General features: G+C 44.2%; 1 protein-coding gene across 4 annotated transcripts in view; it reads left to right on the top strand.

Annotated features, from left to right (window-relative positions):
• Nucleotides 1-25,288, top strand: part of LOC115316932 (kinesin-like protein unc-104) — a 145,755-nt gene that overhangs the window by 116,123 nt on the left and 4,344 nt on the right. For all 4 annotated transcript variants that reach the window (XM_040207764.3, XM_040207766.3, XM_042290932.1 and 1 more), the window contains 9 exons: nucleotides 1,151-1,265; nucleotides 1,711-1,793; nucleotides 2,634-2,758; nucleotides 6,643-6,788; nucleotides 8,045-8,404; nucleotides 11,864-11,946; nucleotides 13,496-13,730; nucleotides 16,990-17,109; nucleotides 21,197-21,315. In XM_040207764.3, the coding sequence (XP_040063698.2) occupies nucleotides 1,151-1,265; nucleotides 1,711-1,793; nucleotides 2,634-2,758; nucleotides 6,643-6,788; nucleotides 8,045-8,404; nucleotides 11,864-11,946; nucleotides 13,496-13,730; nucleotides 16,990-17,109; nucleotides 21,197-21,315 (1,386 nt within the window). The remainder of the gene's footprint in view (nucleotides 1-1,150; nucleotides 1,266-1,710; nucleotides 1,794-2,633; nucleotides 2,759-6,642; nucleotides 6,789-8,044; nucleotides 8,405-11,863; nucleotides 11,947-13,495; nucleotides 13,731-16,989; nucleotides 17,110-21,196; nucleotides 21,316-25,288) is intronic.

Here is a 25,288-nt window from a genome sequence, read left to right as displayed (position 1 = left end):
AAGAGCGCACCCCACTGAGGAAGATGGCGGCACCCTGAGACCGGACTTGCCAACGTTTATACAGTGAAACCCGTTTAGAGCGAACCCACGTACAGCGAATTATTGTCAATATCGAACTCGCTGAAAATTTAAATAAAAATGCATGTAAAAAGTACTTTTTATAGCGAACAACACATTGGCTATATCTAACTTTTCCCCCCCGGAAAGGCCTCTAAAAATGCGCAAACAATCGTCTTCTAGCGCAAACAATCGAACTCCCCCCCCCCCCCAAAAAGAAGTAGGAAAGAAAGAAAATTCCAAAAGCTCGAACCGCAAACAAAATTGAACGAAGAGGAGCGATTTAGGAGGGGGAGAGCTAAAAAAAACACTGCAGAAAAAAAAAAATCTTTTCATCCCAAAGCGGTTGCCCAGGAAGAAAAGCGATTCTGAAGGGGAGATGAGCTAAAATAACAAAATCTGCACGCATGCAAAAAATAAAATAAAAAAAAAAGTAGTAAGCTAAAAAAAAAAAAAGATCTACCGCGTTGTTACAAGGGGGAAGCAAAGAGATGACAAAGAAAGAGAAGCTCTCGCCTTACAACGAACGCATCGTGGAAGTTTGTTGTAAATGGTTTTTGCTATATCAATCTACTTGCTATATCAAATTGATCGTAACGTTTCCTGGTGTTCGTTATAAACGGGTTTGACTGTACATAGTAAGCACGAACATACGTTGGGGATATGTAACATTTTGAGTGTTTAGAATAAAGTATATCTCAGTGTTGGCCACTTGAGTACTACCTCTTTTTTATGTTTGTGCAACGAGAAGGAAGTGACTTTAAAAGAGAGGAGTTTCGAGCTAACAAGGAATAAGGAAAACTGCTCATTTCTTTTCTTTAAAAAGATTACTTTTTATGACTATCGTAGGGCAGCTTCATTAAAACTTCCTGTCTCGTACAGACTGAGAAGGCTGCAAGACATTTCTATGAACATAGCGACTGGCAACAAAGGTAATGTCTGACAACTCATAGAAATGCCAGGCTGTCTCATTTTCTGTTTGACAAGGCAGCTTCTACATAACACAATCTACTGTATAGACTCTTTCGCTAATCCTAGAGGAGTTCAAAAAAGAAAAAGGATGCAATAATTTTTTTTTATTTGTCCCCGGCAGGACTTTCTACCACTTCGAGGCTGCTTGGGACTCCTCCCTGCACAGTTCCACTCTTCTGAACAGGGTGACCCCATATGGAGAAAGGGTGTACCTCACCATCTCAGCATACCTGGAGGTGCGTTGCAGTGACAGATCAGCACCCCCCTCCCTCCTCCCTCAGTTTGAGGCCTTTTTTTGCCTGTGCTTGTCATAGTTATTTAATGTGATGCTAATGATAACCAATCCCTACACACTTTCGCATTTCCATGGCTCGGTTTGTAACCAACAAAGTGAGAGGCAGGGACCTGTCATATACCTGCTTCAATTATGCATACAGGTGGGTGATGCCCCCAGAAAATGTGATATATTAGCTTCTGAATGGCAGATACATTTACACAAGGTCTTAATATGTTTATATACACATTATGTTTATATCCCTATAATAAGCTACAACAATTTAATAAAGAATTGTTTATGCAGTACAAGACTGAGCAAAATGCCATCACATTTTCATGACAATCTTGGCAGCGATATCGACCACAATTTTTAGGGTCTTGATGTTTGTGTCTTTGTTCTTGCAGCTGGAGAACTGTGCTCAGCCAGCCATCATAACGAAAGACCTGTGTCTGATCATTTACGGAAGAGATGCGAGACTGGCACCAAGGTAAGGTCAAGATTTTGCTCGTGGATTTGATAAATTCGTTTTGGAGAACTTTCGCAGGGTTTATTGAAGGAGTTGGGAGAGAACTAGGCCATTTTATACTCTGCGTTTTTTTCACAAAATTGTAAGAGTGAAATGTTGCATAGGCATCATCATCATCTTTTTTCTCTATGCTAGTGAGGCGACAATGCCCATCCATCATTTCAAACATGATTTTGCAAAACCGCACCGTGTGAAGCGGCTTTGAAGGCCTACACAGTGTTTTGCAAGGCAGGTCTAGTTTTTTCACTCCCCAAAAGTAGCAAGCAAAAAAAAAAAAAGAGAAAAAAAAAGGTAAGAGAAGGTAACAAAATGTGCTTCAAAATATGTAACATTTACCTATTATGTATTTTGTCAGTACCCAATGACTTTAAAACCTTCGAGTCCAACATTAGCTGAAAATTTTCAGACGTCTTTTGGTTGTAATATTCTGATGTGCATTACATGATTGGGTGGTTAACTAAAGGCAGTGAACCAAAAAAGTACAGCTTCATCTTTCAATTCTCTTCACAAGCCAGATGTTCCATTCCATCACTTCCTTATGGTGGATAATTCCCAGTATCATATTTTCCTGTCTAATAAGTTGTGCAGTTGTATAAGTTGCACACCCCTACAAATAGCCCTTTTCTCGATATGGCCTACATTTTGCACAGTTAACATCCATACTTAAAAATAAAAGCTCATATAAGTCACACTTTTGTGTAAAATGCACCGACAGAAATTTCAGAAAAAATTAACGCTTATACAACAGAAAATACGATAATGTGGCAAGAGGTGTTTGACAAGGCTACGACGGGTGTGCAGGTTGTCTCCAAACGCACGCTCCCTGCGCCACCTGTTCACTGGTGCCTACAAGAACGCCGACGCCAACCATGTGACCGGCATCTACGAGATGATCCTCAAGAGAGCGGCAGATTCAGGTAGCCCGGGTAAGCAGTTTTCTAACTTTATCTCGGGCCATCACTGCTCTTATTGGGCACTCTTCACTGCAGTCTGGGGCCAAATGGATTGAGCCCGTCTTAAAAACAAACTGGAAAAAATGGTTTCTCAAAATATAATGCTTTAATGGCCACAAAATAAAGTACTGTGTTTACTCGCATAATAAACAGACTTTTTTTCCCGAAAAATTGACAGATATCGGAGGTGGGGGGGCGGGGGGCGTGCATTACATGGGGTAAAATTTTTGCATTTACACACTTCGTGCAAATGTCATATCAGGTGCCAAAATGACACGGCTAGGTACTGTGGTACGTCTCTACTGATCAAGGTGCACCCATGGCTGGTCGGGGGCGCGCCACAGTAACCATGCTTCATAAATTGCGAACCTTTTTAGAGTGCTTTTGGCATGCCTTTTGCGAAAGGAAAAGCGCCCCATGAAGCTCATTCAGCATGGAAAGCAACACGACCCTTTTTAGGTTATATATATTGCTAGTATCTGGCGGCGCGCTCAGGTATATACCGCAACTATGAGTATAAGAAGTCGTACGAAGTCCAACCCCCAACCGCCAAGGCCCACTCTCACGAATCAAGTTTCGTTCACCGAGACGGCCGTTATCAGACGCTCTGAACCTACCACGTAGCATGCACCTCACTGCGCCGTTCTGTTACGAATTAAATAAACACATTTACCCTAAGTATGTGAAATTAGGCCTAACCACTTTCACGATTTCACTGCCCGAAAGCGGGCCACAGACGACGACGTGTTTGTTAACATCAATGCATCCGATAGGCGAAGAATGTCCGGGGCTGGGCAATTCCTCTACCCAAACTTCGTCAAGTGTGCACACCACTCAGTTTTATGGTTGATTGCTTCCGCAACTACGCACTTGCAGCCATTACGAGAGCGGCTTGGCTTGGCTTGACTTGGCCTGACCTCTTGGCAGCAAAAGAACATTAGCTTGGTGGCTAGCTAAGTTTGATGCAATTTGAGACTCGCGGAGCCGAAAAGTAAAGATGTGCTGATTACGTGACGGAAAAAAAATCCAAATATTGGTACCAGTTGTGGGGGGTACATTCATTATGTGAGTGCGTTCATTATGCGAGTAAATACGGTACAGCTCTATGGTTGATTTGTTCTGCAGAAATAACAAAGGAATAAATTGCATTCAGAGGTTACAGGCAGCTCAATAAGTTTCTATTAAAATCCAACTGACCACCCTTTCTTGTGTTTTTGTAGACGAAAAGTGGGGAAAGGAAAGAAAGGCAGTTCCACAAATTGCGTGAATGCGGTACCAAATGTTCCACAACAGTTTTGATGACAGTCCTTCGATTCTAAGATAAAAATGGCAAAAACTGGCAAAACTAACAGAGTCATGCTACTTAAGCTGCACAACACAGTTAATGAAACGTGACGTCGGAACTTTCTTTCACTTTTCTTCGAAGGGTCATTGGTTAGCACCAAATTTTACCGGTGAGGTTATAGTGCCTCACATAAGCACTTTTTGCTACACTAGTTGTTTTGAGGAAAAACCTTTCAGTTCTGAGAAAGATACAGGAAAAGCCCTCGATCACTTGTTTGCAATAACAGGGCAGCGCTCTGTACATGTTACAGTAAAACCTCGTTAATTCGGATCTCATGAGACCGGCAGAAATGTCCGAATTATCCGAAGGTCGAAATATCGAAAGGACAGAGAAAACTGCGCGAAAACGTTTCCCTGTGACATACCTTTATTTTGAGGAGAAATCTGTTATTACCGCCTGCTTTCTGGACGACATTTGGGCGGAGACGGCAACCTTCCTTAGCGCGGTCGAGTGCTCCACCGCACTCACACTGTCGGAGCTACGCATCCCGTGCGCTGACAGTATAGCACAGCAAGGCCTCTTCTAGTTTCGGGTGCACCACATTCCAAGGCCGCTTTCTTTTTGCGTTAAACTTCTCGCTCTCAAAAGCCCGTAGGATATCGGCCTCGATTTTCACGTACGTGGCCAAACTGCTTCTCTTGACGTCGTTACTTTCTGTCACTTGTCGAGAGACGCCGTCCTTCAAGATCCTCAGTATTTCCACTTTCGTCACTAAATTCTTAGCCTAGTACAGCTGCAACGGAAAACGAGTAGCACAACTGACCAATAATCAGAGCGGCGAAATCGCGACACTTGGTGCTATTTTTCCCGAGCGCGCCGATAGCGAAAGTGCCTGTCACGTTGAATTTTTCAACGCGAGGGTGGCCGGCGAAAAATTGAGGGATAAGATAGCTGTTAAAATGGCGGGCTTTAGGATCCCCACGTTGAGGCATAAAACGTGACTGTCACTCTCGCTATCGGCACGCTCGGGAACAATAGCCCCGCGTGTCGCGATTTTGCCATTCCGGTCATCGGTCACTTGTGCTACCCTTTTTGCATTGCAGCTATGCTTTTGCCGCTTTCATACCAGGAGAGTAACGTGCTGAAGCACAACAATCTAGAGCAAAACTGGCACGAAACACGGAGAACCAGAAGAGCGAAGAACCATGGGAAAACCGGAAAAACCACATGTGCACATCGGATGGATAGCGGTCGTACCCTTTGGAACGGATGGTAGCTAGCGCCACCTGCCGAATTCGTCCGAATTAACCATACTGCGCCGCGTTCCCTCCGAATTAATGAGCGTTTGCTGACATTCCCAGCTAAAAATTCCCATTAGATCCAATTGGAATTTTAACTGGTTTTAATTGGAACCAATTGGTTTTAGTGGGTTCCAACTGAAAGCACACTGGCCAATGGGTCTCACCAATTGAAAAAGAATTTCCAGTTGGAATTTTAATGGGTTCCAATTGGTTCCCATTGCAGTGACCAATTGGTTGTCCCAAAACCTAGCTGGTACCAATTGGAAATTTCAATTGGAATCTAATGGGAATTTTCAACTGGGTTGACTAATACATACGTTTGACGGGACCGGATCGGCAGTTCAAATTATCAGAATTTCTGAATTAGCAGGGGTTGAATTAACGAGGTTTTACTGTACCTTAACTGGTCAAGGACGAGTTCCTCATGGTGGTACCTAGAGTCACTAGAAACCTATGCTCAAAGTATCAGCACTCTTTTTCCATTGTTTGACGCTGTCACGACGATCATTTGTCCGTGTGCGTCACATGACATTTGTTTACATGCCAGCGCTTCTTACAGCCACGCTGGCTCCATTCACGACTGCCATTGTTCTGAAATGCAAATTTTAATGTGAAAGCATTAACTGGTCCCATGGAGCAAGCCGATGTCATCAGTTATAAGTGCGCCAAACGACACCTTAAATCCTTTTTCCAAATAAAACCAGCTCCCAGCTATGAAACCACGCAAAAAGCCTAGACAACGGCACCTAGTTTCCTTGATCCCAAAGGAGCGGAGTAAAGCTGATGGATCTTGCCTACAGTCCCATTGGCTGGCGTGTCGACGAGGCTCCTCATTGGCCGCTGTGCACGTCAGTTTCAACAACTTTTGCCCCATGGCACTGTCTGTCCGTGCCACGAGCGTGCCTGTTACACGAAGCGCCCAAGGTCAGAGCTGCGAGGAAAGCTGGGAGAGCGCTTGCACGGCCGACGCAAATACGCCACAAACGAAGCACGAGAGCGGAAGAACGGCTTTCACATTCACAACTCATAAGAAGTGCTTAGGTGCACCTCAAGCCTTTTTTAGTGGTACTTACAATGTTAGGAGATATCACTGCGGTATTGTTTTGCTCTGTTGCAAACTGTTCTAGCCACTTCTCACATCTTCCGCCAGCTACATCGGCAAAAGCTGGCGACAGGTGGCAACATTGATTGTACGAACCATTGTGGCCAAAGTGTCCTTACTCTAAAGTACTCACTTAGTGGCTCCTGTGCTCCCTGTTGTGCGTGTGCAGGGGTGCAGCGTAGGCAGCGCCGGGTGCTGGACACCTCGACGACGTACGTGCGTGGGGAAGAGAACCTGCACGGCTGGCAGCCCAGGGGTGACTCCCTCATCTTCGACCACCAGTGGGAGCTTGAAAAGCTCACCCGCCTCGAGGAGGTGAGGCCCTGGGCGGGCGTCTCTCTATTCACGCATTTGCAAGTATATAGCCTCTGAGCCCCGCCAGCTTGCTGCTCGTATGTGTATATTGCCCGATAGTCGAGCCTCGCTAAAGGGGTCGAGCCTTTCCACCGCTGCCACCCGCTGTTACATTTTGGCAGCTGATGACTGCTGAGGAACACACTGAAGGCCTTGCTATCGAAAGGATAATCTCATTTTATTTGGTTGTCAGCGTGCCTTTTGAAGGTTTGGATACTTGCCCATTTATGTGTTTATTAGCTGTCATGTGGACCACATTGTGAATGTCGTTTATCGGAAAGACATTGGCATTGAGCAACCATTTTCGTTTTATGTTTCATTATTGTTAGACCAAAGTGTTGTCTTTGTTTATTTTGATTTTTTTTACCTGCTACCTGCCTAAATTAGCTGGTTTAAATTTAAAAATAGAGTCCAAATGTATGGGCTTGAAAGGACCTTTTTCCATTTTTTCCGAGGCTATCTGATGGCTTTTGCCCCCATAATACTTTGCTTCATAAAACTTTGCCACATCTTGCTAGCAAATCCTGGAAGAAGGTTCTCTCGAGAGCCTAAAACCTGATGTGAAGACCAAAAGCATACAACTTAGAAACGGGACAGCCGTTAATTGCCTAGACGAATAGGCGTCCCCTCAATGTTTCTTGCTTTCGAATTTGGGGAATTAGTAACTTCATCTCTCTTAAAGATATTATACTGATTCATTTTAGAGGTCACATAAAGTTTAATGCTTTTAAAACAAGGTTTGATACTTTTTAGCGAGATCGCCATCCACTGAGGTAGTTAAAGGAGCTCAGCTTCATACTTTACAAACTAGAGCCAAAATTGATAGATGAAAATTCTTTACAACATAATCAATGGCTTCCTCCACCACACCGAAAGCTCTAATTATATATAATTTTATCGTCAGGGTCCGCACGGTTAAACCATTGCAGAGCATTAAAAGAATACAAGTTCAGAAACGACTGTTTAGATTCTATTCGTTCTTCCCAAGGGCAGTTCAAGAATGGAATGATTCCACAAATGATATTGTCACTCCGGTGACATTTGATAATTTTGGTAGGGGCTATTGAGCTGCACTTTAGTTAGTGTCTTGTTGGGGTACGACTGCATTTTCCTTTTGTTTCAAATTTTGTGTCCACTTCTACAAGTTGTATTCTCAAATAAATAGACAGATAAGAGTAAACTTTCCCTTTTTGCCCGCGCTTGCACATCGCATCCAGGTGGAGAAGGTCCGCCACTTCCTGCTGCTGCGTGAGAAGCTAGGGCTGGACCGCGGGGGACCCCCCCAGCACCAGGACATCAGCAAGTGGGAAAAAGAGGCCTGCAATTTGGTGGCCCGGGCAGCCGCCGCAGGCAGGGCGCCCCAGGGGCAGGGCCAGGTCGGCACCGGCATCACCCCAGTGGCGCCCCAGCTGCCCTCGCCGACAGCCGTGCCTGCACCGAGGGGCGTCGCGGTCGATGAAAGCGTCTACGCCCCGTGGGATATGAGCCCCCGTGAGCGGGAGCTGGCCTCCCGCACTGTGGGGCTCATCCTCAGCCACATTCCCAGCAAGCCGCCCCCCACGGGCCCACGCGCCAAGGTGCGTCTTCGTTCTTCTGAATTAGGGGTTGTCAAGATCTCGAAGAACCCCTATCTGCCCTACTGATAGCCGAGAAATTTCTGATAGCCGTGTAAGCAATAATATGTATGCCTACCAGGGAGTGTGTGGATCGTAGTTGTGCATAAAGGTGTGGCTCAGGTCTATTACAATAGTACTGAAACTGAAAAGGCACTTTACATAGGGGAAAGAATGGTAGAGGAAATTTGGGTGCTTCAGGAACCTACTCTGGGTATCCCCTGGGTTCCTAGGAACGGAGTCATTAGAACCCCTGTATCTAACCCTGTTGGTTCTCAGGCTGGGTTGCAAAGAACCTAGGTTCTTTGATGCCGAATGCTGCCAGGAACTCGGGGATTCCACAGCTGTTCCTCAATTAGGGAACCCCCAGGGTCCCTTGACTTCCCATTTTCTCGATTCTACATTAAATTCTTGTTGCAAGTGCTCATGGACTCCTATACCCTGAGCCTTCTTCTCCTCAGTCATGCTTTTCTTCTTCTACTCCCAAAACAATCCTACATTGTTCCCCAAGAAATCAAATTGCCTCGATCGTCCATATTCTAAATGAAGCGTCTTCCCAGTTGATGTGACATTAAAATCATGAAGTTCGATAACTCCAGTTTGCTGTGCTTGTCTTTTAATGCGAAAGCATTAACTGGGGGTTCCATGGAGCGAGCCAACGTCATCGGCTTCAAATGGCCCCTTAAATCCTTTCTTCAAATGCAGCCAGCTCCCAGCTATGAAACCACGGGAAAGCCCGGCAATGGCACCTACTTTTCCTCACTACGTTCCCATTGGCCGCTGCGCGTCAGTTTCGACGACCGTTCATCCATTGGCGTTGTGTTTCCGTCGGCGCGCCATTAACACGGAGCGTCCGAGGTCAGCGTGCCCAGGAGAGCGCGCGCACTGTCCGGCGACGAAAAGTATGCAGCAGACGAAATAAGGGAGCGGACGAGCCGCTTTCATGCTTTCGCATTCACAACTCATAAGAAGTGCTTAGGTGTACCTCGAGCATTTTTTTGTTTCCCTTCTATTGTAATGGTCAATGGCAGAGTAGGTAGTAAAATAATGGTGTACATGTGTGGGGGGGAAGTATGCCATAATTTGTTTCCTATCTCTAGTTCCGGACAAAATTTATTTTTAGGTCAGCTCTAGGGATGCTGCAAACTTTTTTCGAACCGAAGTTTCGATGATTGAATCAAGCGGCTCGAAAGGTTCGAAAGATTTCGAACGTTCCATATTGAGAAATTCGATGGAAGTTGAATTCTCAAACTTATTAAACTAAAAAGATCGACGCATTTCGAAATTTCAAGCTTATTACGCTGCAAAATTCGATGCTCGTCGAACTTTCGAACTTGATAGACTAAAAAATTCGATGATTTTCAAACTTTCAAACTTCTTGCACTAAAAAGTTTGAAGCTTTTCAAACTTTGTACGCTAAGAAATTTGATAATTTTTAAACTTTCGAACTTATTAATTCAAAGAATTCGAAAATTGTCTAACTTTCGATTCTTGAAAAGTTAAAAGTTCGACGAACTTTGAACTTTTAGGGTAAAAGTTTGAAGTTCGTCGAACTTCGAAAGACCGGCGGGCGGTTTCATTTGGATTCAAGCGGTGAGGTGCATTCATACTTTTTTTCTCTCGCATTTTTACATGCGAAAGACAATGCCATTTATTTCAATCATCTGGCATGCTTGGTTTTAAAGAAATAGATTCCCGAAGGAGCGAGGAAGGACGACGGGTTTTTGACAATTGTCGTTTGTGCCATATTTGAAGCGCGCTATAGCCGAAGCTATTTATTCTAGAGATGTTAAACTTTTTAAGAATGATCTATGTATAGCCTAGGTAAGTGTCGTTTTAAGATATGATTATTGTTGTTCAAGACGAGTTTCGAAGAAATATCCAAACATGCATCTACGCGCAATTATGCCCTAAACTTGGTAATTTTTTTCGTCTACATTGTTTGGGTATCGCATTTAAATTAACACCAGAGGCAGTACATATCATTACCATCTGCAGAATACAAAATAATGTATTCATTGTTTTTTTTCACGTTGAGGAATAAATTAACTCATGGGGGAAGATTTCTAAAATTGTTCAAATTTAGCACGTCATAAAAAAAAAAAACATTTTTAACGTTTTTGGGACGTGTTTCTTTTAGGCCTGTACGCAATTTGGTTAGAGGAACTTGTTTCGTAGTTCCAGGCCTCTGAATATGCAAGGATACAACACTGCTGGTGGGTTCGTGATAGTGTTTTTTGGTTTTTTTTCTCTAGATTTTTATTTTTGCATTTATTGTTGTGTTTATTTATTCAATATTGTTACCAATGGCACAGTTATTTAGGTCGAAAAGACATAGCTTTGAACTTCTGAAACACCCAGCATGTGACGAGTAGTGCCTTCTGACAACGAGTTTCTAACAATGACCATCTATGCAATCTTTTATGCAGTGAAGAGCGACAGTAGGCTCTACATGTGCATAAATAATTTCAGATTAAAATAAGCTTGACCATGCTGTCTTTCCCCTATTCTTTTCTTTAACAGTCCAAAATAACGAGGGGGGGGGGGGAAGAGAGAGAGAGAGACTGGAGCCCCCCCTGAATGACGTAATGGTAAAATCAAAGTGAAGAATATATACTTTCTTTGGAAGTCCACGTTGCAGTACAGTGAAACCCATTTAGAACGAACCCACGTACAGCAAATTATTGTCGATATCGAACTCACGGAAAATTTAAATAAAAATTCATGTAAACAGCACTTTTTATAACGAACAACACATTGGCTATATCAAACTTTTCCCCCCACCCGGGAAGGCTTCCAAAAACGCACACACAACCATCTTCTAGCCTGTCCCTTTCCCTCAGAAAAAGTAGGAAAGAAAATTCAAAAGCTTAAGCCGCGAACAAAATTGAGCGAAGAGAAGCGATTTAGAAGGGGAGAAAGCTAAAAAAGACACTCTGCATGCACGCACAGAAAAAAAAAAAAAACTTTTCATCTTAACGCAGTTGGTTGCCCACAAAAAGAAGCAATTAAAAAAGAGAAGTAAGCTAAAAAAAAATTTTTTAAAAATCCACCGCATTGTTACATGGTGGAAGCGAAGAGATGAGGAAGAAAGAAAAGCTCTCGCCTTACAACGAACGCATCGTGGAAGTTCGTTGTAAATGCTTTTTGCTATATCAAACTACTTGCTATATCGAACTGATCGTGGCGTTTCCTGCTGTTCGTTATAAATGGGTTTGACTGTATAACAAAATGTAACTTCATATACCTTGAGGCATTTCATCTTGAAGTAGTGTGACTTTGGCCATATGCATCGTTGGAACACGCTCGTGGAACACATCTTTGGAACACGCATGTGCACCGTTGGAACACAACGGTGCACATGGGGAAAAGTATGTCACCAGAGCTGTAACATAGCACACATCTTTTTTCTCCATCATGCAGCAACAAGAGTCAGCAATGACTCCAGTTGAAGAAGGAGATGGATCTTCACCCTCTTCAAGCATGACATCAAGTTCTTCTCAAGAGTAAGAGCTAGCACACATCTTTTTCCTTTACGGTCTTCCTTCTTCGTGTATGCAGTGAATTAAAACTATCAGGTTGGTCGGGGTGCATTGTCAAGAGATTCTCTCGTGCATTACAGCTAGAGTTCCTTTCCGTTTCAAATTTTATCGGATAAATGTAATCAAATCCGAAAAACGCTCAACGGTAAACTTTTTCTCAATTCTGATCTATTTGAAAATCTCTGAATTTGGAGGTTATGATGGCCTAAAAGAAACAATAAAACACTTTTTTCTACAAAAGAAATAATTGAAAGGGAGCGTGTTGGTGAATAGATATGAATACTTGAAAGAATAAAACATTGAGGATGGGGACAGAGACAGGACTTCTTTCGTCAATTTGAAAGTCTTGAAAGAAGTCCTCCGTCCCTGTCCTCAGTGCTTTATCCTTTCAAGTATTCATACCAAAATAATTTGGTTAGAGTACACGTTCAGCAATTATCAGGAGAGGCCTCCCCAGATTCCTTTAGAATATTGTAGTATTGACCAAACAAGGTTCACTGTTTATCCTCTCTGGGTTTGTTCAGGCCAACGGAGCATTGTAATTTTGGGTCACGACACAAACCACTGTTGTGGATTCCCGATTGAACTTCTTAGAGGAAGGTAGGGTTCTGATTTGATGACCGTAAAAGCTATGAACTCCTAGATTTCATAGGAGGGCAGCCGAGGAATCCATCTCACCACTCCACCCGCGCACCCTCATGGAGAAGCGGTAGAATAGGATGAAAAGAAAACAAGCTTTCCAACGACTATGTCAAGGAGTTCAGTGATTTTAATGTGTCTTTGTCAAGTGTTGTCGTGGGACAGTTGGGTAGTATTATTAATGGCAAGGGCGTCAATGTCATATGGTACACAAGCATTCTTATACATCTAGGGCAGGGTTATACCTGCCGAATTTTATTTTTAGTCCTTATAATTTGGGAACGTAACAAAAATAAACTTTCTACTTCGGAGATTTGGGAATATAACAAAAATAAACTCCGGCAAAAAGTGAACTCCGAAAACACAAAATCCTAGTTATAGCCAATGTCACCCTGAAACATAGCACTTTGAAACTCACGCTGGCAAATTCTAATTAGAGTGTACTTCGGTTTCTCTACTGTGTTTTCTTTAAAGTAATAGCACCTCGTCGAAAGCAGTTGCAAGCAGTCATAATGCAGTCGGTCGTGCTCAAACCTGAATGTCCGAATCAGCCTTTAGAAGCCATGCCCAGGATGTGACTTAATGTGCGAGTTAAGACTTCTTAAAACTCGGTCATGAATGCTCTAAAGCGGGGGTCCTTTAACTTTTAAATGTTGAGGAATACCCATATCTTTAGATTGATAGCCATGGTCTAGGTACTCACGGGCGGGGACAGCTGGGGAAATTTGGGAGCTCAGGAAACCCTCAAGGGTACTCTGGGGAACCCTCAGAGGTACTCTAGGGAACCCCTTGGGGTTCTCTGGGGAACTTCTGGGTTCCTAGGAACCCAGACAGAGTGCACACACACTAAAGTGACGACGCGTGCCCCTCGCAGTCTGCTGTCCCCGGAAAAAGCCTGCCTGCCACTGGACGAGGCGGCGAGGGGCGTTCCCTCGACCCTGGCACCCCCTGCGGGCCTCAAGCCGGCCTCTCATCCCCCGACGTGCGTGGGGTCGGCCGGCAAGTTTGTGGCCGAGGTGGAGGAAGTGCGTGCCAGCCCCATCGTGTCCCGCAAGGGCTACCTGGGCTGCCTGGACGACCGCACAGGCAACTGGGTCAAGAGATGGCTGGTGAGTGGGGAGTTGCCCAAGCGTTTTCAAAAATAAGAAGCTCCTCCTAGCCATTCTGGCCTTGTCAGTGGCTATTATAGAATTTGAATATTTGCTATCACACACATTCAGTACATTTTATGGGAATGTAAAATATGTAAAACATGAATATTTTACATTCCCTGTTTTTTTAGCGAGGTTTCAATTACTGAGTTCGATTGAATTGTTGCATTTAGTTTTCAGAAGGCGTTCCAGTGTCGGTGGTCGCCACATGTCATCACTTGTCCTAGTTCACAAAGAAATACTCATACTAAATTCTAGAGAAATATTTGGTGGCACGTAGAAAACGTCACCTTCAGAAAAGTCTCTAAATTATTTTTAGGCTCCTTCTACCGCTCGGTGACCAAAGTATTGTTTTCACACATTTTGGGAGGCTCTAAATTAATTTTCTAAAAGTGAACTTTTTTGTTTTTCTAAATTCATAAACCAAAATCACTTAGTCGAAAACCCATTTGTTAATTGCCATCCTAAAGCACGAGACACATGCGCCAAAAATCATTCCGATCTGACGTTGGATCCGGCAGTACGACTGCCTGATCCGAAAAATTTGGTCGCTTCAGACGTCGGATTGGCGATCCGGCGTGCGTTCAACATGCCAGATAGTTTCGCGCGGCAGACGGACTGTTGGAAGCGTCTAGCCAATGACAGCACAGCTAGCGCGAACGTCATGATGATGTACTGGGTCTGGTGGGACGAATCGAACGCGATAACGGGACGGGCGAGGGGAAGCCGGATGCGTGAATCCCACTGACCCATTCGAGAAAGATGGCCCCAGCAAAGAATGCACATGCTATTGAGAACGAGCTTGTAATTTCGCTCGTGCGAGTTGAACCGTCAATCTGGGACCAGAGATGACCTCCGGAGTCCGCTGGAACGCTTGGATCTCCTGGGTCCTGGGCGGAGCCAAACAGATTGTCGTGTCGCATGCAAGGTCGGAAGCGTGTGTCTGAAACTGTTGCGTGCGGCAATTCGGAGCAGCGTTCAGACTGTCGGTTCGGACGATTCTGCCGTCCGTGTGTCTTGTGCTTAAGTCATTCTTTCGACTAGGAACGGCTGTTGTGGAATCAAATGGGTTTCTCTCTTAAAAACTGTTTGTTGGCCCCTGCTCGTAATGGATTATGTAAAAAAAAAAAAAATTTGGTTGGCTTCAGGTCTCTGCGTAAAAACAATTGAAAAAAACACAGGCACAGCTTAGATACAAGGGAACCTCAAACTTTTAGGGGCAGAGCTCCCAAGGGTCTAGCCTTGTCTATTTGTCCGGCGTCCGTGCTCTTATCGACTGCACTACCTCCGGGATCGGCCCACTTTAAAAAGAAAATGTATGCCCGCACGGGGTTTTGAACTCAGGACCGCTTGCTTACGAGGCAGATGTCTTAGGCACTTTGTTACACTCTAACGTTGCATGTAGCCGCTCAACGTCTATACAGGAGAGGGCGCTGCAGTCAAATGCTCAACTGTGTATATAACCACGATTTATACCACATATTCTTTTTCTGACATGGACCGTTAGAGATGCATTCCCACGGCTTCTAGCGGATCCAAGCTGATCCACTAGAAGAACCACTGGCTCTGCATTTCACCGACCATAAAGCAGTAATAATGAAGTCGAAACGCAACCCGGAACTCTGCACTACCTATGAGCAATAAAAAAAATCAGCACCATCAGCACTACCTATGAACAATAAAATCAGTATCATCAGCACCACCAGAGCTTCGCCCCAATCGACATCATTCACCACGTGGAGATCCGGCCTCTTTTTTTAATTTATTGGACATCGTCTTTCATGACTCAACGGCCAAGGAACACCTCTCTTTCTCTGCATTAATGCAATAAAGCGGTATACCGTAATATCCCGAGTCATCGCCCATCCCCGAGCCATCGCCCACCCCATTTTTGGGGCCAATATCGATTTCCGAAAAAACACCGAGTCATCGCCCACCCCTTCAAATACCCCAGCGCGGACTCTGCGATCCGCGAACACTCATCCTACCCGAATGACGCGGCCGCGGACCTTACAGTTGGAGGACGTCCGTGACAAAGTAAAACGAAGGAGGGAAAGACACTTTTTTTTGTTTACGCATTTCCTCCGTGAGCGACCCCAAAGTGGTCGTGTATCCATGCGAAATGAAAACGACGGAGATAACAAAATAAGAGTTTGTTAACGTAACCGCAGAGTGTTAGGTCAAAGTCTGTCTCCGCCGAAGTAAGGTCACCGCGAACCCGCTCCTTCATCCCGCCCGTCGCGACCGCGGTTGTGCAATATTTTAGGCAAAGCCAAAGCGTAAATAAAGCTTTGCTGGGACGTCCTACACAGACGTTTGCAGAGCGTCCCAACCGTGCATTGATAGCCCGCCGTGCACGGAGGCACGTATGTACGCACCAAACAAGAAAGTTGCGCAAGAGCTTGCAATTGACAAGGCGCCCGACTTGGCCCGACGCCAAAGTATTTGCCAACCCGACCGCCGGCTTTCCCACTTTCCCAGCATTGCTCTTGGTCGCTTCTTTGGTCCGCTCGCTCGTTGCTCGCTCGTTGCTCGCTCGCTCGTTGCGCCTGGTCGGTTTTTCTATTTTCTTGTAGACTTTTCTTTCTTTTTTTTTTTACTAACTAGGAGAACATAATGGTGACATTCTTTCACGGAACAAACGTTTGTGCTATATGCAGATCGGCGGTGTTTCTAGCGCGTATGCAAGCAACGGACTTTGCTATAGTAAAATATTTTTTCGTGGGCATTTTTTTCTATAAAACAATGAAACTAAATCGAGCTTTGAGTTTGATGTATCTCTTGTGCATCAGTGCTAGATACGCAGAGAAAAATAGGCGTTTTTTTCCGCTTTTTTTTAAGAGTTTGTGTTCACCCACCGAGACATGGCCCACCCCACTTTTTTAACGAATTTCAGGCGGTTGGGGGGTGGGCGATGACTCGGGATATTACGGTAGAAACCTACAGACCTTTTAAACAATAATGCACACATTAGGGAGTGCTTGGCACAAATATATGCATCAATGGGTGGCCCTGATCTTCTAAAACGATGCTTGAGCTACGGAAACACTTTTCTTACAGGAAGGGACGATTAAGGAAATTTGGGAGCTTCGGGAAGTCGGGGTATTCTAGGGAACCTCTTGGGTCCCTAGGAACCTTGTTTGAGAATTTCCGACCCAGCAGACGACAAATTCTATATTGCGATAGATTCCGACGCCGACTCTAATTCCCATTCCAGGTGATCCGTCGCCCGTACGTATTCATCTACCGCGACGAGAAGGACTTCATTGAACGGGAGCTCATCAACCTCGCCACAGCACAGGTGGAGTACAATGAAGAGCAGCAGGCTATGCTCAAGGTATGTCGTCTGCTTCAATGTGTAACCTGCCTTCATGTAGCAGTACGGAGGACGGTGCCCGACATGCGGGGAAGCTCAATGATTAGAAACTCGAAACATAGGGCGTTTTCACATGCGCCATTCTGGCTCAAAATCTTGCCGGTCGCCATGTTGATGAACTTTCGCCCTAGTCTTTCTCTCTGTGGAGGCAGTGTTTTCCAGTTCGCTCGAGTTCTTTTGCGTCGTGATCGACTGCACCAGCCGGAGTTGCCGGGACCATAAAAAAAAAAGCGTCGGCTGGCACTCAGTTTTTGTACGCACTCGTTTTGCGGGGACCATAAATAAAGCGTCGGCTGGCACTCAGTCTTTGTACGCACTCGTTTTTATTTTGAAGGGGGGACACTACCCAGAAAAAAAAAATTCTGCAAAAACTGTTGATTTTGGAAAATTACATATTTACATCCACCAACATCTAGAGAGTATTTTCAGAAATTTTCACTAGTTTACACTGCATAGTTAATTTTTATAAATTATTTTCTGTCCACTGAAGCCAAAGAAAAGGTAGGGTTTGGAGCACTTTGAACACATTTTTCTCCGTTCCACTTTTTGGTATAAATTCCATTTTAGTCAACCTATCGTTTGATAATGGCAATACAGGGAAGGCTCATTCTTCACTTTTCCTGACTGAAATTTAATAAGGAATGCGGCTATGGAATGTTTTTGTCACTTTACAGATGTCTTTTATAAAAAAATGTTGACATTTTGTCAAAGACACAGAAGACCAAAAAGTTTACCCATTTTTCAGAAGAGAAAATTGATAGAAATAAATGACTTTTTACAAAAAGCTTTCCATAGCCGCACCTCCTAGGCATTTCGCTACATATCTAGCGAATAAAAATCTTGAATATCGTGATAGTTTTCGACGATAAATTAACTAAACAATGTAGGCGTGTTGCTGATAAAAGCTGCCCCAATTTTCTTCCCGCTTAACCGACAGACATGAAATTTTATCATGCACCCTCTAGCATGACCACCAGCCTACCCTGTAAATTACATTAATGTTACGCCAAGGGTTCAAAAGTTGACCCTCCTAGGGGGTGTGCTCCCTTAAGATGAGCCGGCAATCGGAAAGTTAATCCGTTGGCGCTGAAATGGCCTCAGTCGATGCCTCCGGGGTACCTCCGAAGAGCAAAGAATATAAAGTATGGGTTTATGTGGCCCAAATATGGCCCTGACAGTACTTACCGACTTCTGTCATTGACTGAGTCGCTCAAAATGCCTGTGCTTCTGACCAACAGCAAAAATGTGGCCAATATCTAATCGTCTGCATGTAAACTAACGAACAAAGTGGTGGATGCTGTTCATCAACATGGCAGAAAATAATTTACTGGGAGGGAAAAGACATTTCATGAAACTACCTTATAGAATGTTGTTCTACATTTTTGACAAGTTTGACAAGACTCGTTGGGCTGGTTGGTGCCTGGTGCTTAGGAAACTTGCAAGCGCAAACAGAGATGGGCACAGGTTCCCGTCTCCTGCTCCGTGTCCATCTCTGTTTGCACTTACAAGTTTACCGAGCATTAATTTAGTTGTTCGCAAATACCGCTACCTTCGGTTGGAAGGAATCAGGACTATGTTTTTATACCAAAAATATTTGAAAAAAGTGTAACACAAATTATACAAGCTTGATCATGCTGACAAAGACTAGTTAGCACAGGATAGGCCTCTCAGGAAAGAAGAGAAGGGCGTCCAAACAACACCACCTACCAAAGATTCAATCTCAGTTATGACACACGCTGCGAGACGGCGCAGCATGGTAGGAAAGACCACGGAGCACGCGACCGTGTCTTCGTGCCAGAGAGTTTGCTTTTGTGTGTACTGAACACCGATCTTGGATAGCTCAGTCATCAAAGCACTTGGCTCACAATCTCGAGGTGGAGAGTTCAAATCCTGCCAGAGAACTGAAGTCTTTTCCTATGGTTCCCTAAGGTCTAACATTTTTCGGTGTCGGTTTGTGGTTACAGCTGACTGTTACACCCAAACGTTGTGGAACCCCATGGAAATCGGCTGATAAAACACATTCTGTATAAAAAAAAAGGTGGTCAGTGTGGCACACGGAACAAATTAGGAACAATAGTCCCTTTTCAAAAGTCTATGCCCTCTAGTACCTGCTGTGTCAATTCTCCAAGTCCGCCATTGTTTAGGCACCTACCCTGAGCACGTATTGGGCACAAGGTCTGCTCCAGCGTTTGGGGTGAACTTGACCCAGCTCGTATTAAAAACGAGTGCTGCGTCAGTGTTCGAAGAGGACTCGGACCGTGCCCAAGAAGTGGCGGCCGCCAGTGTTGCTTGATGGAGTTTTTAAAAGGGTTGATTAATGTAATCAAAGGCTTTTAAGAAACCAAATTTATGCTTCACATAGTGTATGTCAGAGGTTCTCAAACTTTTTGGCCTCACGGAACCGCAGGAAGCCTCAAAAACTGCTGCGAAAGCCCCCCTCCCCCTCCCCCTCTCCTCCATATTTGCCGACCGAGAGGCAACAGATGCACAATTGTAGGCAATTTTGCTTGTGTTGCTTCCCATATATCCCCGCCATATCAATCGCGATGTCAGTACAAAGTGAGGTGAAGGCGCTTTGCATGGTCCTGCCGTGCAGCCTGTGGCGTGGGGGGGGGAGAGTGGGAGAAAGAGGGAGGGGGAGGGAGGGGAGGGTGGTTGCAATTTGGGTGTTTACGGAACCCATGAGACCAGCTTGTGGAACCCCTGTGTTCCCCAGAACCCAGTTTGAGAACCCCTGATGTATGCTATCAGAAGAGACCATGTCAGTGAATGTGTCAAGACAATGGAAAATGATACATTTGTCACACAAATTAATGAGAGTAAAAGAATCCAAGCCAAATCATGGGAGCTCATTTACGCTTCACATGTATATGCAAAAAAAAAAATGAGAGACATTTACAATTCCCTGTAATGCTGAATTAGAGCACAGCTCTTGAGGAGGAGGAGGGGAGAGTACAAAGAGGAGCGTATCCTCTCCTCCTTTTCCGTACCCTCTCCCCCTCCCCCTCCTCATCTCCTACTCCTCTCCCCTCCATACCCCTCCCTCCCTTATCCCTTGCGACGTCACTCATGACCATAGTGACCCTTGTGACGTCACTTGTGAAGGCCTCGTGAAAGTCGTGACCTTACAAGTGACCATTGTGATGTCACAAAGGTCACTCGTGAAGGTCAGTCTGAAGGTCGTGACTTCACTCGTGACCGTCATGATGTCACGTGTTACGTTATTATGGGAAATGTCCCATAATGCAACGTACGGTTACGTTGACGGCGATGCTGCCGCCACTCAAGCTGGAAACGGGCGCCTAAGAGCTGTGCTCTCCAAGCGAATTAGTGGTGAAATAGTGCAGAATTGATAATGCTTGTGCTGAGATGTACATTAATAGATACATTGAAAGCAGTGCAGTGAAATTAAAAAGTTTTCTACCTTCTCGTGGTTTTTCCAAGTACATGCTTTCACTAAATGTCCCACCAAATTTGGTGGCACCATGATGCACTTAAGTAATTATAAGTTAAACTTCAGTAATGACAGCAACGGCATTTGAGTTTTCGCGTGACTTTGCGCTAAAAGATAATGGATTTGTATTTTAGACTTTAACCAGTACTTGCGTAATGTCTTGGTGCATTCAAAGGGCATTGGTCAGCATTTTGACACTTATTCCTCCAAGAAATGTATTGCCAAAAAGAATTTCAACAGATTTCATGTACATACTGCATGGATGCAGCCGCTAGTGGATAATGGTTGTCAGCGATGCTACTTGCACTGACAAAATGTTCCCCTCTAAATCTTTAATGCAACAAACTAAACAAGTTAGCAAGAAGGCACGAGCATCTGCAGGTACCAGTCAATGGTCTGCATACATTTTTAATATTTTAATATGTGAAATAATGTTAAGCAGTGGCAATGCACTGTTGTACAAAAGAATTTGTTACATGTGTCTCCAGTGCTCAATTTGTCTCAGAGACACGCTTATGTGGACGCAGTAGATGTGCAATGTTCCTCATCCTACATGTTTCTGCGCTCCTCCACCCCCTTGCCCGCATGTTTCAGGTGCCCAACACATTTTCGGTGGTGACCAAGAGCCGAGGATTCCTGCTGCAGACACTGGAGGAGAAAGAGATCCACGAGTGGCTGTACGCCATCAATCCTCTCCTGGCTGGCCAGATCAGGTGCGTGGGATGTCAGACGCAGTGAGTGCAGTGGCGTGCACCCCTGGGCGCTAGGCAAATTCTTTTGGAGCAGTTCCTGTACAACAGCAAAGCGCTTCTGTCCTGGGCATTTTTTTAAAAGTATTTAGCGAAAAGATGTTTCTAAATAGTTTCTAAATAATTTATTAAACTGATGTATAACAGCCCTATTTACAACAAGCCATACTGTTACCGTGAATCTGACTAGGAAAAATGTCTGTTTTTATACATATGCTTGTTATATCAGTCGGTTGTTTGTAGACAGGTATTTACTGCAGTAAGCCTGTCAGAAAGTATGACAGTTTATGGAGGAGTGCGTGTGATAATGATATGGCTGCTTTAATTAGGTTGCACTGTGTAAGAAAGTTTCTCTCTGCATATAAACAAGTTTGCAACACGCGTATTGTGTGAATATATACCGTATTTACTCGCAGAATGAACGCACTTTTTTTCCCGAAAAATCGATGCAAAGTTAGGGGGGGCGTTCATTACGCGAAGTAATTTTTTGTGTCCGTATTTACTCGCATAATGACGGGCCTTTTATCCTGAAAAATCGAAGTAACTTCTTATCTCTTTGCGCGCGGCGCCCGACCCCCGACCAAACTAAACTATGCAAAAAAAAAAAAAACTCTTGTTTTCTTTTTCTTAGTTCCTTTTTTTTTTGCTGCCTTTCGCAAGCTGTTTTGTTTGCTTAGGTGTTGTTTAGGCCAAGGCTCTCCGCTTATCTTTCTTATCTCCTTGCGCGCGGCGCGCGACGCAAGACCCCCGTAACCAAACTGCGCTGTGCAAAAAAAAAAAAAAGAAAAGCTTCTCTTTTTCTTCTATTCTTTTTCTCAGTTCGGTAAGTTTTTTTTTTTTTTTTTTTTCTTTTTGCCGCTTTTCGCAAGTTGTTTCGTTTGCTTAGGGGCTTCTCCGCTCCTCTTTCATACCTCCTTGCGCGCGGCGCGCGACCTCCCGTAACCAAACTGCGCTGTGCAATAAAAAAAAAAAAAAACTGTTTTTTTCTTAGTTCTGTGTTTTTTTTGTTTTTTTTTTACCGCCCTTCGCAAGCTGTTTCGTTCGCTTTTAGAGCGCTGCTTAGAGCGCTTCTCTTTCTTACCTCCTTGCGCGGCGGCGCGCAAACCCAAAATCCAAACTGCGCTGTGCAAAAAAAAAAAAAAAAAAAAAAAAGCTCCTTTTTATGTTTTTTTTTTTGCTTCCGTTGGATCTTTGCGAATTTTTTTTAACGCCTTTTGCAAGGCGTTTTGTTCGCCCACGCTGCCCATGCATTCGCGACCTCGCTGCATCAGGATAGAAAAATGCGTTCATTTCGCGCGCGTGGGGGGAGGGTCAAAATTTTGACGTCCGAGTTGGGGGTGCGTTTATTACGCGAGTGAAAAAAAAAGTCGAAATTTTGAGAGCCGACTTGGGGGGTGCGTTCATTACGCGAGTGCGTTCATTGTGCGAGTAAATACGGTAGTATGCTACAGTCGAGCCCGGTTATATCACACTTGGGTATTTCGAATTACTGTTTATATCGAACAGTTCAAACATCCCCTTGAAAATCACATGTAATAGTATGGGAGCGTTGTTTTTCTGTATCGAACTCCCATGGCAGGGACACTCGATATAGCGTCACTAAGCACGGCAGCCGGCCCGTTGCTTTGCCCGCGGTTGGGTAGCATGGGCGGCGAGCACATAGCTCGCGTTGCGGGGCTGGCAGACCGCCAAGTCAGCATACGTGCACGGGGATACGCAGCAAAAGAGCAGTTGAAGAGCAGTTGTAAAAAAAAAAGGAAAAAGTGAGGGATGGCAAAAGCAAGGGGCGCATAGGGAGGGTAGGAAGTGCCTGCTGTTGGAACGGTAGCGTGCGCTCTTTCCCCGAACACCGCTGTCGCTGTGCAACTCCTTAACCCCAATAAGTGAAAAAAAGTCTTCCGTGAAGTTGAGTGTGTTGACAACAGCGGTTGAGCAATCGCACTTTGAACGCCTTATCTTTGTTTAGCCTTTTCTTTCGTCGTTTTTGCTTTGCCCAGTTTTTCTTTTTTTTTGCTGCCGAAATTTAGTGAGATTTCTTTCTTGTTGCTCGCTTAACTTTATTCCATGGATCAGATTTTTTTTCATGCAGCTCGCTTTTTCGGGTTTTTCATTCTTTTTTAAATTATTTTTGTGTTTTGTTGCGGGCGCTGTGTGGAGGTCGTGGCCCCGTGTAAACGATCACAAACACCGTCATGTAAACGCGGCGGTGTTTGTGATCTTCACCAACTGAGCTCTACTGTATTTAGCGGCTGTTAGAGGCTCTATTTGGTAAGGTCCCGTTTGTCATGGCCTTCGGTATTAGCAGAGACGCGTGGAAATTTCAACTGGAGTTTAAGCTAACATATTTTTGTTTATCAAATTATCGATATATCAAACTATTTTACGATCCCCTTTGAATTCAATAATCCGGGTTCGACTGTATTTCACATCCATTTCATTGCTAATGGCTTTGCTAAGCAAAGGCGCTTGTCTTGAGCAAGATTCACTGTAGCTGTTGGTTTTTTTTTAGATACATGAAAAACTTGTGTGTCTCAGAAGTGTAGGAAGCTTTAAAAGGACTAGCATGACACAAATAAACGAAGTGAAAAACTGCGAACGACTATAACCAAATTTTAACAAGAAAGGTAATTTTGGACATTTCATGACTACCGTAATAGCCTGAGAGATTCCCCACCCCCGAAAGGTAACCCATCCCTATTTTTCGCTCGATATGCTACTTTCTTTTCAACACCAAAAGATAGCCCACCACAGTAATCCTAGTGTTCGGATCAATGATTACCTCGGCGTTAACATCTAGTTAACTATGGCGGTATATAAGTAAAGCTCCGTGTTTTCGGATAAATCCGAAAAACTCTGAAAAACACCTGCCGGTAAACATATTGTCTAAACTCTGAATTCTTATGTGCCCATGCCAACCCCCCCCCTCCAAACAAAAAAAAAAAAAAAAAGTATTTTTTTTTTTTTTTTTACAATTTGAGCAGCGCAGGATCAATGGTCCTGGGAAAATGACACCATAATTATCTTTCTAGCCTCGGACCATTGTCAAAAGGGGGTCTTACGGCTTGTCTCGTCAAGGTTGGTTCAGGGAAACAGGTCATCGTACCATTTGTGTCACGACAAAAGCCACTCTCTTGGTTTCCAGTTTGGGCCATGGGATTTGGGATTTAGAGAAAGGGGAGGGTATGTTTCTGTGGGCAACAGTGAAAGCTGTGGACCATAGAGATTGTATAAAATAGGGAAGAGAGGCAGTCGAAACTTCTCTATTACATCCTTAACCACTCCACCTCGCGCGGCCGCGGGATAGACTGATGGGATGACTACGAGATTCCTTGCGGCTACCTCGGGCAGTTTATTGATTTTAAGGTATCGACGTTTATCGAAGCCACACTTGTGTGCGACTTTTATCGTGGGACAAAGTAGTATTGTCAATGACACCAACGCCAAATTCAACTGAAGAAATCTTAATTGATACAAGCGCATTTTATTTTTTATCTGTCGTACGTTTGCATCCGCTTATTATTTAATATTTTTTTAGTAGGAAACACTTCGAAATTAATCTCCGAATTTCGGAGAATTGGGGATATACGAAAAATAAACTCCGATAAACACAGAATTTTTGATAAAAAATAAAGTCCTAAAACACCCTCCGAATTTCCCGAAAAATAAACTCCGAAAACACGGAGCCCTAGATATAAGCGAACATTTCTGACTGGGAAGTACAGTCATCTTTGCTTTATTGCCCCTCGCCACGATAACAAGTTTGTCAGGGACACATGATCTAAAAATAGCATTTTTTTCAACTTTCTTTGTTTGCACACCGAAGTTGAGCCCACTCCTTCTTTTTCCCCAATTTACTCTCTATTTTAGGTGGGCTATCCCTCGGGATATATTACAGTATTCGACAGCCTCCTTCGTTCCGTTCGCATTTTACCCTTTT

This window comes from Ixodes scapularis, unplaced genomic scaffold, assembly GCF_016920785.2.
Source record: "Ixodes scapularis isolate PalLabHiFi unplaced genomic scaffold, ASM1692078v2 PGA_scaffold1__304_contigs__length_218370807, whole genome shotgun sequence".
NCBI classification, from domain to species: domain Eukaryota; kingdom Metazoa; phylum Arthropoda; class Arachnida; order Ixodida; family Ixodidae; genus Ixodes; species Ixodes scapularis.
This window is presented reverse-complemented; position numbering and strand designations above follow the sequence as displayed.